Here is a 12,957-nt window from a genome sequence, read left to right on the forward strand (position 1 = left end):
AGTTTTTGATCATGTTTATTAAAGTTTATTACAGTTGTTTGATAATTATTGTGTTTGAAAAAAAAAAAAAGAATTTAAAAAAAAATTAGAAATATGATTTTAATTAGTGAATGTTTATTTTATTATTTGAATTTTTTTTACCCATTTAAATTCCAGGTGACCCCACATGGGGTCACGACCTCAAGGTTGAAAAACCTGGGTTAAAGACATTTTAACCTTAAACATAATAATATTCTACAATTGAATAGAATTCTTTAAAAAATGTAAATTGATTTACATTTTCTAAAATTTGATGACCCTGAAAAAGTACTAAATATCAGGGATTTTAGATCGAGGTACATGAATTAATCTGATATCAATGTTTTTAGAAAATGAAAAAAAATAAATAAATCCAATAACACAAAAACTATTTTACAATTTAACAATTAATTCAAACTTGAGAATATTTTACAAATGAATAGCATAAAAAAGGAGGACCCTGAAAAATAATGTCAAAACCAATAATAACAAAACATTTTTAAAGTGCAAAATACCGATTCAAGTTCATTTTCGTTTTTTATTTTTTTTATTTCTGTATTTAGTTCTGTCAGTTTAGATTTTAGATGCAGGCCAGTATCATCAGATGGTTTGTTTTTTGTCGATATCGAACCGATTTCCGATAGCAATATCGGTTGGGGACTGTGGGACACCCTTACTATCTACATATTCTATAGATATATTCAAAGAACCTCCTGCTAATTCTCTTTGTATTTTTGTGTTTGTACAAACAAGGAAGTAAGTACCTGTTACTGCTTATATCTGACTGTGATTTTCATATCACCAAGAAAATCAAAATATGAGTGAACAACAATTACAATTATAGCTGCATTTTTCCTTTCCAATCCCATTGATTACACATGGATCCTGGATCACTGGAGTTTATTTGCAGGTTTATATCTCACCAATGATTCTGAGGTTTTTGCTTCCATAAAGAACATCAAAATAATAATCTTACCTGCATGGCCGTGATGCCCTTGAAGCTGTGAAAAGCAACTGATTTCTGTTTGTTGTGTTTGCTGGAATCGTCCTCTCCCGCGGCTGTTTTTACGAGTTATCCTCAAATATTGTGTCGAGGCTAAAGAAACAAAACAGAATCACTCATTTTGTGTAGCTGAGAAAAACAGCGTCGAAGCGGCTTTATATTTGGTTTAACTAAAGGACAAGGATTGTATCTGCCCCGAGATGCTTGTAAATTAATCAGAAACTTCGTCTCTTCTTCCACTTTCTTCCCTCCAACCTTAATTAGAGTTTAAAAATCAGTCCGAGTGTCGAATGTTTCCCTCTGGCTCAGAAGGCCTTATACTGCAGTTTGATTTTTATTAGAATTGGTTACAAAATATGGAAAAGTGTCATTTTGTGTTATCAAAAACATTTATTGCACAATTATTGGGATTTGATGGTTCTAATAATAACCACTGTTTCAATTCCCCAAAGGAACAAATCCCCATTGGAACAGCTCAGTACATGACACAATGAGAGCAAGGCAGAATACATTAATACAATAATAATAATGATGTCCAATTAAAAACTCCATATAGATTGGCTATTACTTAAACCACGTTCTTTTCCTGATAGGAATTTCTTAGGCATGTAATTTAGGTCGGAGAGGAATATGCATTTAAATTACAAGAGCGAATCATCCATTTGTCTTTATATCTTCACATTATGGCTAAAGGAAGTCCTTTTGCTCTAGAAAATTAATGTATAACACTATATCGAAATCCAATTGGAAAAGCAGCAGGGTCTTTCACACAATCACACATTGTGGTCTAAAACTAAGGTAATACTAAAATATGTAAGACTTCAGCTCCAAATCTCGTCTTTTGCAGATACTGGCAGTTATCTGGATCAGTGATCCTGATCCTGGTACCATGAACATTCACAATTTGAATGCTTGAAAAAAAATTCTAGCCCAGATGTGCTGTTGGATGATTAAACCAGAGTGTAGCGGAATTTATGACTATCATGTAATGTGCAAAATGTTGAATCATCTTAAATTTTTTTTAAAACTGATCCAGATAAGGTACATTGACCTGGATCACTTCCATAATGTAATCACTAATTATTTCTTTTCCCATTTGGGATATTTCCTGCAAATTTCATCAAAATGTGTCATCCAGTTTTTGAGTTACACCGGATTTCCACTGGATGCGGAACTACTCGTAACGTCTCCACTGCGTAATCCGCTGTTCGTCATCATGGCCCCATAGTCAATCTCTGCCGCCTCCATCTGTAATGCGGAACTGTTGTGCCGAGGACTCAGGAGATCTCGTTAATTCACGCGTAATCGCACGATATAGCGAGTTGTAGAGAACCACAAAGCCGTACAAACAGTGCATTGTGTCCTTCGAAAGGAGCAGAAGTAAATCGCCTTGGTCCTATCCTGTAGATCTTCCTCTTTAGTGGAGATTATTGTGATTCAACCATGGATAAGTGCAATATTCATATGTGAAATACAATCCACTGCCACCCTGTTTAGGGTGTAGCCCCACCTAGCGCCTGAAAAAAGCTGGATAGACACCAGCAGACCCCTGTGACCCAAAAAAAGGAGCAAGTGGGTCAGAAAATGGATGGAATTACGATCCGGAGTATTTTATTTTGAAAATAAACCCGATGTTTTATTCTGTATCTGTGCACTGCTTCCTGTTCCGCACAGGCTTATCTTTGCGGAACTTATGTGTTGTTGCTCCGTCGTCCTGCAACAATAGAAGGTCTGCATATGTGTTGTAAGGGTAGAACAGACTAGTCGACTTTAGTGTTGTCTCGCGACTCTGTCTACGTGACGTTGACTTGTCGCAGTACCTGACTTTTGCCCAAGATAGCGGTGCAACACAGCAAGGCAGCACAACATCAAGCATTTCTACTCAAACTGAAGCTGGTAGGCAGATACTATGGCTAATATACATGCTAACGCTAGCTGTAGTGGTAACATGTCTGTGTATTAAGCAGATCTGGAAAACATCAGCAGCGCAGGACGGAGGCTTCGTTAGCGGGGGAAGACTGCCGTTGTGCCAAAATCTGACCTGAAAAAAATCTGTGACCGGAGGTGGCGACAGTTCCAACCCCATCGGCTCCTCGGTGGACATTTACTCCCCCTTAAACACGTTTGTAATTCTTCTCCAGTCTGCATTTACTTCACCCACTGGAGCGTCATGTTTAAGGGGGAATAAATAGCTCCTTAATAGCTACGAAGAGGTTTACTCTTTTTCTTTACCGCCGAGAAACCACAGCGGTCACAGATTTTTTTGGGGTCACAGACTTTGGCACAACACTGGCTTCGGTGAAGCAAGCTACTGTAAAAACAACCCAAATAAAGTCTAAACACCCGACTCTGAGGACGCTTCGGGGCTTAACAGTTACCGTAGACTCACGACAGGCAAAGCAGCAGTGTTCCTGGGTTTACTTAGCTTCTATAGCATGTCCCATGTTCCAGGGGCTGGTGGTGTTGTGCCAAAGTCTATGACCCGAAAAAAATCTGTGATAAGGGGGAGTAAATGTCCGCCGAGAAGCCGCAGGGGTTGGAACTGTCGCCACCTGCGGTCACAGATTTTGGCACAACACCGGCACTCGGCTGCCACTCGGCTGCCACTCGGCTTGGCTTCGGCTCTTGGTGACGTCATCGACTACTCTACGTTGACTTGGCTATTATGCTCATTAAGTCGACCTTTAAAATGATGTAGTCGTTCAACCCCTGATGTGTTGCAGAGGGCTCCATGACTGAGTAGTTATGTAGCTGCATACGCATCCAGTGGAGATTGGCTCATTGAATTTAATGGAAATGTAGCAGCTTTGTTGCTGTTACACAGCAGTTATGCATCCGGTGGAAATTGGGATGAATAAATAAAACAACGCTGGCAAAAACATTAACCTCCTTGCTGGAGGTAATAAATGGCCAGTGAAAATCTTATTCTGTGGAGGACATAATGAATCAATCAAAATTAAATCTCCCTATAAGAAGTGTCAGAGACTAAAACCATGAAATTGGTGTTAAAATTCCAACCAAAACATTTCACATTTTCAAACATTAAATGATCAGGGTCTGATCACATTCAAATTGTTTTATAATATGATTTCATAAAAATGTGAGCTCACAGGGAACAGCTGTTAAACTATCATATTTGATCCGTCAACTAGTGTGTAGACTTTTTATATCCACTGTACTTTTATTGCTTATTTTGTAGTGTGCAACGTTAGCAAAGGCTTGATCAAGTGATATTACTCAGAGTAACAATAGTCAGCAACAGTAGGTATGAGAAAAACTGACCCATTTATTATTAACCAATGGGTTACACACATTTCTTAAACCTTAAACATAAAAATATTTTACAGTTGAATAGAATACATTTAAAAAGAGACGACCCTGAAAAATAACATTAATAAACATAATAATAAGAAAACAAAACATTTAACATGCAAAAAAATGACTATTAATGTAAACATACTAATATTTAAATTTAATTATATAGAATAACAATTTTTTTTTAAACATGTTTAGGTCTGATCACATTCATATTGTTTTATAATATGATTTAATAAAAATGCGTGAGCTCACCAGGGAACAGCTGTTAAGCTGTCATATTTGATCAGTCAACTCCACATTGGACAGAGTCATAGAGGGGATGTTTTATAGAGAGTATTGCTGTATTGTAGGACCTTAATTCACATTAGTAGTTAAACATTCATGAGCTGTTTGTAGTTAGTTTATGGTCATAATGTTCAGTTTTAATGTTCTGACACCGTATTAGATCCAGAGACAGCTAATCTTTGCTGTGTGCTGTGTTTTATTGGACCAACGACCTTCTTATTGATGCATCTCCTGTGTGTGTACAATGCAACTTGTGTTCATGTAATTACAGTAGTGATTAGTGCATGCTGCAACCGCTTCATTATGTGATTGATTCAAAAAAAAAAAAAACATGTCATGTTAATGTAAGAAATGTCAAATGTGTGATCTTTGTTTTCTCTGCCCTTTAGGAAGCATGTGTGTGTGTTACAGTCAGTGTCTTCAGGACTCACAAGAGCTGCTCTACACTGTGGTTTTAGTGCACAAAGGTGTGTCTGTGTGTGTGTGTATCTGCTGATATGCAACGTTAAGAGAAAACTTGCCATTACTTGTCTTTATCTTCAACCCTCGATGTCAAATTCATCTCGTCTGTTTTTTTGCAGACTGCAGCAAGAAGTTCAGAGTGTCTCTGGGCGGCGACGAGTCGATGCCGTCAGATGCACCACCACCACCACCACCACCACCACTGCTCCATCCCCTCTTCATCCCCATAGGTCACTGCACACACAGTAATGAAATGCAGGCGCGTACAGATATCACTATCATCATAAAATCAACCAAGTGTGCAAGCTTGTAAGTTAGGGCTAGCAAACATTATCAACTTCTGCACTGAAAGCAGAAACAGAGCAGCACACAAATACCGCCTCGAGTAGAAAAACGGGGACTGAATGTGAGGCTGTCATCAGAAATATAAATAAGTTATCTTGTCATTGAAAGGGTAACCATAAAACACATCACTTTCAAACCCACATGGTAATTTATGCACCACTGTAGGAAAATAGATGGCTGAAGGATTTGATGGACATCCTAGTTATGTTAGAATAAAGAACAGCAGATACTTACTTCACATAATGTCTTTGATAATATTTGATGAGATTTTTTTTTGTTACGGTAACTGAAATTTTACTTTATTTAGAACAACTGACCTTTCGCAAAACCCCGCCCACAAACAGTCATTGTCCAATCCTACGTCTGAGCAACCGTTAGTATGTAACTGTATGCTCAGAGCAGGCACAATGGTGAAGCGGTGCGCTCATGGCTTGTCCAAGTCGCATACCCAGGTACCCCAAGACTTTGGCTAGGGGAGTCGTGTTCTTTCCGTTTCCAAAGCCGAAAACACAACTGAAGCGATGTTTACAAATGAAAGTGTCTATTTGTACGGTTGCCGTATGGACAACCACCGGTGCTATTGGTCTGGTTACCGAACTACAAGTACGTAGTGTCATAGGTTTAGGGTTATGTTGTAACCCAATATCGCAACAAATTTTAGGGTTAGGTTTAGGGTAAGGTTTAGTCTTAGTCACGTGACCTAAACTGTTTAATGAGGGGCGCTGCGTATGCATAGAGTGGCAATAAGAAAACTTACCCAGCAGTGCAGGAGCATGACAGGTTCGTTATGTTTTCACTTCGATAGCTGTGATGTCCCCTTAGTTGTTTATATTAATATGTTGAATATATCCCTCCACAGCATATTGTAACCCCTTTTGCCTGGATCTGGAGGATATCGTGCGGGTGTTGCTCCAAAAAGAGTCACTGACACTCACCGGTAGACTTCTCCCAGCCTCTATGGACGGGACGAACTCAGGAACATGACGGACATAGCAAAAGTACATGAGGGGGGCGGGGCTTTTGTCAAAGGTACAATTGACAGTTCGTCATGCTAGATCAGTGCTTCTCAAAGTGTGTGGCGCACCTCCCTCGTGGGGAATGGAGACATGACCACCCGGTGGGGTGTGACAAACTGGGGAAATGCCTTTCTTCATTGACAATAAAAATCATTAACACTAAACAAAATGGCTACACACAAAAAAAGTAATAACAATAAGCCTAAAAATGTAGCAGAAATGTAAACAATTATTAGACTGCATTAGATATAGGACCAGGAACAAACTGTAACGTGGAATTAAAGTGTAAAAATAATGATTTATGTCAGCATATACTTCACATGGAGTGGAACAATAAACCAACTTTCAATAGCAACAATTTTTGTTTGTGGCACAAACTGCATACAGCGTTGTGTTATTTCCTGCATTTTTTCCACTAATCCACTTTATAATTAGTTTTTTATGCAGGCAATTGGTTTAATTTAGTTTTTGATTGATTATGAAATATGATGTTACTTGTTCCCTTATATTTTAAAATGTGTTATTTATCAGGATTATTCGGGGGCAATGAGCGCAGGTGGGGTCTGAAAGTTGACCTTCGTTCAAAGTGGGTGATTACCTAAAAAAGTCTGAAAATGTATTAGACAAAAAAAAAATAGCCAAAAAAAAAAAAAAAAACTCAGAAAAATATTTTTTTCACTGAAAAGCAGTCACTTATCAATTTGTATTTCACATTTATAAATGTGCTATTATTATTATTAATAATTGTATTATTATTATTATTCATTGAACAGTAAATTGTACATAAAGTTACACCTTTGTCTAATCAATATCCTTCATGCATGGTTGAAGTGCATCAGGCTTTTAGAACACTGTGTGTTTGCAGGAAATAGGAGATGAGAGGTTATTTTTCATAATTAGACCTTTCCTAAATTAGTCTTGTGGTTAAGGAAGCGGGTCACCGGTTCAAATCTCACCTGGGCCATCATTGTGGGATGTTGAGCAAGTCCCTTAACCCTAACCGCTCCCCGGGCGCTACACTGTGGCAGCCCACTGCTACCCCTCAGGGAAAGGGTAAAATACAGAGAAAGGTTACATTACTATTATTATTCACCCATGGCCTGGTTTTCACCATCTGCTCATCCGTCAACAAACCACAGTCAGATGTGAATGAAATACGTTGGTGTGTTTTGTAGGACACTACATCCTGGTGTATGTGCAGGGTTTGTTCCTCCACTGTATCAACAGCAGACAGCATGAGATGCTCTGTCACTCGCTCTTCCTCTCTGGTAAGATGAGATCTAAACCACAGCTTCAAAGCTCTTTATCTCTGCGTGCAGCTCATGCTTTTTTTTTTTTTTTTTTTTGTTTTTTTGAAAAATGTCCAACTTCTAGCTTGTGTTTCCTGTGAGTTGTGAATGTTTTTTTTCTGTTTCCCTGTGAAGGTGATGAGGTGAACCTGGGCCTGGAGGCTCGGTCAGCTGACATCACTGTGCTACAGGCAGAGGAAGAATCTGCTGTTTGTCTGTTGGACGTGACCAGTGGGAGGATTTACAATGCTGAGCTCAGCACAGCACACCTGCTGCAGATACTGCAATCTAAAAGTAGAATGGGGTAAACATTTTTAATTTAATTTAATTATTTATTTTTTCCATTTAAATCTAAAGTTGACAATAACACGTCACAACACACACACACATATATACATATACTATACAAAAAAACCCATCATTTCCAAGTTGTGAGTTCAGGGGGTATTTTCAGTTCTTCAAAAACAGAAATAATAATTGCAGCTTTCTTGCTGTTGATGTATTTTATAGTTTCCAGGTAACAGTGCAATTTATTCTTAAAGCAATTAAAGGTTGTATTTTTCTGTCCATTTCATACAATGAATATGGAATTTGTCCAAAATAATGATTAACTGAATAATAAATGTTTTTTTTTTTTACTATGGCCACTAACCGTTTAACACCTACCGCATCACCGGCGACACATCCTGGTATGCACACATTAAAATGACCTGAACTCTGTTAAAACTCGCAACTATTGGAAAAATTCCAACTGTTTTTGAAATCTAACATATTGCACTTTACTGACAACCTACAAACATTATGGTAATCACATCCCCTCCTTAGAAAACCACAAAGAAATGGCTTCGGCTTGCGGGTGTAATAGTTGCCATAAAATGGCCTGTTTTTGCACATTTAGAAATTAGATTTTTTTTTTTTTTATTGCAAATAGTTTTATACATTCTAAATTTTATATATTTGTTGAAAAAAATCTGCTATTAATGTGATCTTTCATTGTTTTCTTCCTACTAAATCTGAAAAAATCTATTTTGTTTTTGTGTTTTTCTTCATTTTAAAATGATATTATACTGGTAGAACATGTGATCAATTGTGAAAAAAAGCTGCCAATTATTTGAAGTCTAAAGGGTAAAATTACTTCCTCATGGGACATTTACTGACCATTTTATAGACAAAATAAGCAAAAAAATAAAAAAATCAGACAAATGTTAATATTACAGGTGTTAAAGGTTAGAAATTACTTTAAATTTAGCTTAAAAACAAATGATGGCTCATGAAATCTAGCTTTTTGCCACTCCCCATGTCTGAGCGTTTTCAGCTTATTCATTGCATAAAAGCGTATTTATTGTCATGTCCTCTATTTTCAAGGAGTCCCAGCAGTACGACTGACCCCCAGCGCCTGGCTGCCCTCCACTGCCTGCTGGTTTACATGGGAAATGACCCAAACTTGGAGCTGGAGGTGCATACGCAGACAGAAAAAAGAAAAAGAAGTGACCTTTAAAGCAGATTCACTGAGGCACTGCAGTTTTCTGGTTTCGCTACAATGCTGGCATAATGCACTATCACAGGACTTCACAGCGTCAGAATGCAATCCTCTGAGTCTCAAACTAAGTTAGGAGATCAATAGGCTCTACTCGAGGGACGACAAACGACTGAAAAATAAGGGAAACTGTCACAGCGTGCAGCTATTTATAACACAGTGTTCACGATTTGCTGTCATTTACACTCCCTCAAGACAAATAGATGCATGTAGCGCAGTGCGTTTCTGTGGGGATACAGTAGGTGTCAACCTTGAGTTGAAAGCGTGGGAGAAGGAGAAAGACTAAACAGGCTGCTGCACTAGAAGAAAAACAACAACATGTGAGAGAAACACACTGAGTCAAACTGAGAGAAAGGCAGGATGTCTTACGTAGGAAATAATCTGAATGAGACGGATCAAAAATAGCCGACGTGATCCAGGCTTTGGTTCAGTATCTTTAATGTGGTGCCACCAGATAACTGTCATCTTTTAATGCTATTGATATTCAGGCCAACCCCATTAGCCTGTGACTTCCCTTTGTCAAAACAAAAGCAAAACAAGATCAAAAATACATTTTTTCTGAAGGAGAAACCAGCAACTAAATCACACTCTAAGGTTCAACAGGGTGAGCGATTCACCAAGTTGGAGTTAAAACAAGGAAGGACAAACATAGTGAATGGGCAACTTTTATTTCAGCAGGGGCCACAAAAATGTAATCAGAGGACCACATTATTAACATTTATGCTAGCATTTAGAATAATCCCCAATCTGAGCTTTAACATGGGAAATAAAGGAATTTCTGTGTGTTTTTGTTCTCGTTTTGTCATTTATGTTGGTTTTTTTTGTGTCCTTAAAGTCATTTTTGTGTATTTCTGTTTTTATTTTGTGTCTTTTTGTCATTTATGTTGTTTTGTGTGTTTTTAAAGCCATTTTGTGTATTTCTTTGTCTTCATTTTGTGTCGGTTTGTTGTAAATTTGTATTGTTTTGTGTATTTTTTAAATAGTTTTTTGTTTATTTTTTGGTCATTTGCATGTTTTTTTTTTTTTTAGAGCCAATTTTGTGGTTTTTTTTTGTTTTGGATTTTGCATTTTTTTTATATTTTTGTATAATTTTCCACTTTCTCACATTTTCATTTGTCATTTTGGAGTCATTTTGCGCATTGTGTAATTATGTGTCTACACATACAGCAGGTAAAATAAGTATTGATGAACACCATTTTTCTCAGTAAATATATTTTTAAACATGCAAATTTCAAATTATTACACATAACTTAAATTACTATGAACATCTGTGGTTTGATTTCTTTGCATGTGTGGGTTACATGAGTTGTTACCCACATCGGGTGAAAGATTCCATGTCAATAGCACCTTTAGAAATATGTTTACAGAGAAAAATATGTATTTTACCTGCTGCACAAAATAAGACTGAGGGCTGCATGTGGCTGTTGATAATCATGTTCTAGTAATGGCAGGAAGGAATTCCAATTGAAGTATTTCATCAAAAGTAATACAATTGTTTTATTCTTACTACATAAAGAAGAAAGTTAATAAAACAAATTATAATAATAACATAACAACAGACATTAGTCCACAAACACATCTTATTATCATTGTAATTGGTGATTAATGCTGCTTCACTGTGTTGATATATTAAAATCCTATAAGTTTCTCTATTTAAAGGTTAAATGAGTTTATCACTACAGCTAAGCTCGAGGACATTTGCACACCTTTGTACTGCTAACAGACCGTTAATTGGGCCACCGGCACTGCTGTAGAGGCTTTTCAGAAAGATGATTGCTTTCTTTGTGCTCATGAGTTTTTAACTTTTAATCCCTGTACTTTGTGCTGTTGTGCTCAAAGTCTCTGGGCTTAAATGGACTTGTTGAAGGTTAACCACGAAAGTAGCTACTGTAGCTGTGTGCGACTGTCCAGTTCTGTCTTTTACTGCATTATTATTTAGTTTTTTCAATCTGGGACACAAATGTCACACTCCAATGTTTTATTATTGTGTGTTTTTATTATTGAAATGAAGCCATTTGCTATTTTTCATCCATCTCCATTTGTTCTAAGAACCCCAAAAACATAGTATTTGAGGTTTATTTTCCCAAACTTGCCTGTTTTCCAGAGTTTTAGCCTCTGAAAAGTCACTTTCTGAGCAACTCTACACAAACTGATTTGCGGCCTACTTATGCATATTCATAAGTGGGCGTGTCTATAGACGGGACAATTTATTTTTTTATTTATTTATTCAGTTTATTTCCGACATGGTTACATTCACTTTTTTTTTTTTTTTTTACATTTTTTGTACATGCCGAAAAAGGAGACGAGAGAAGCAGTTTGTTTATCCGGGTCCCGTCCCCTGTTTTACCATCGCAGATTTACATGGGTTTACGGATATGGGTACGGCCTGGCGCGAGATTTACATTGACTTTCTCCTCCCCGCACGGACGTAGGGGCAGAGGATGGCCCGCCCTCCTCCCAACCACTCCGTAACCAAGCTCATGCTGCTTTATAAACATACATAGACATAGAGTAGAAAATACATACATAGCACTGCGGGAAGAATGCTGAAATGCTCACCTTTGTGGGCGTGTCTATTTACATGTCAATCATGGCAGAAAGCTTCCTGGAGGCGCGGCTTCTCCAGCTCGGTGCCGTGTCAAATTCATCATCAAAGTGGGAACGCGTCATCAAATTGTAGCGTGGTGTTTGGGCTCACCCTGCAGTAAGAAAGGAGCAAATCACCCTCTAACTAACGATTGATGGAATCAATGAAAAAAACACTTTGGGCATGTGTATGAAGCCTAATAGCACTTTTATAATGTTTAAAGCACAGAAAAGTTGGTTTAGCTTAATATTGGCCCTTTAAGCTAAGATGCTAACGACAGCTATACGATGTAGCCTACAGAGAAGGCCCGTTTCTGTTAAAAATGAAGAAGGTGGAGAATTAACTGCATAAAAAAACTTAATGAATATCAATTAAGTATCTGACATTTGTCATTTGTGGGGGAGGGGGATTGTTTTTTCTTTAAAAAAAAAAAAAAAAAAAACACAATTTAACTCATACTAAGACTAAAAGGAAAAGAAGCTCACATCACCGTATCTGCTGTTTGACCAAATTAAAGCTCATGCATTTTTGCCTTAATTCAGTGGTTCCAAACTTGCACAGCGCCCCCTAAGTGGGGGCATGATGTAATGATGGAGGGGGTGCGAGGCAGGGTGGGAAGGCGCTTATGGTCTTGTTGAACCTTGAGCAAGTAAAAACTTTTTCTTTGCATGAAAAGCTTTTTTTTTTACTGTTCTAAAATATGTGATTGCAAATGGTATGTTATTGTCTATGAAATTTTGAAGAATAGTCCACTTTTTTCTTTAAATGTATTTTGATTTAGCATTTTAATTTTTTCACTAATGTGAAAAGAGAGAAAAACTTCTAAACTTATAAAACCTTCAGTGCAGCAGGCTCAGCAGGATGTAATACAAACTAATATTGTAGTAATTTATGTAATAATGAAGCATGCATAAACTAGTATCTATAACATCTGTATAACACTACCTGGCCTCCCTGTGTGTTTTTATTTTCAACATATGCAGATTATTGAGTGGCTTTGTGACAACGTCAACCCCTTTGAATCCTTTGATCCCATCCAGGAGTTCATTCTAGGTAAGAAACAATTAAAGCGCGGGACCTGAAGCTTCAGAATGTCC

At 37.4% G+C, this 12,957-nt stretch overlaps 1 protein-coding gene across 3 annotated transcripts in view; it reads left to right on the plus strand.

The window, feature by feature from the left end:
- The window catches only part of gsap (gamma-secretase activating protein), a 62,399-nt gene that overhangs the window by 14,773 nt on the left and 34,669 nt on the right, over positions 1-12,957 (plus strand). For all 3 annotated transcript variants that reach the window (XM_028450889.1, XM_028450890.1, XM_028450891.1), the window contains 6 exons: positions 5,014-5,091; positions 5,206-5,316; positions 7,623-7,715; positions 7,872-8,040; positions 9,102-9,192; positions 12,844-12,913. In XM_028450889.1, coding sequence (XP_028306690.1) covers positions 5,014-5,091; positions 5,206-5,316; positions 7,623-7,715; positions 7,872-8,040; positions 9,102-9,192; positions 12,844-12,913 — 612 coding nt within the window. The remainder of the gene's footprint in view (positions 1-5,013; positions 5,092-5,205; positions 5,317-7,622; positions 7,716-7,871; positions 8,041-9,101; positions 9,193-12,843; positions 12,914-12,957) is intronic.

The sequence above is a fragment of the Gouania willdenowi genome, chromosome 6 (assembly GCF_900634775.1).
Source record: "Gouania willdenowi chromosome 6, fGouWil2.1, whole genome shotgun sequence".
NCBI lineage: Eukaryota > Metazoa > Chordata > Actinopteri > Blenniiformes > Gobiesocidae > Gouania > Gouania willdenowi.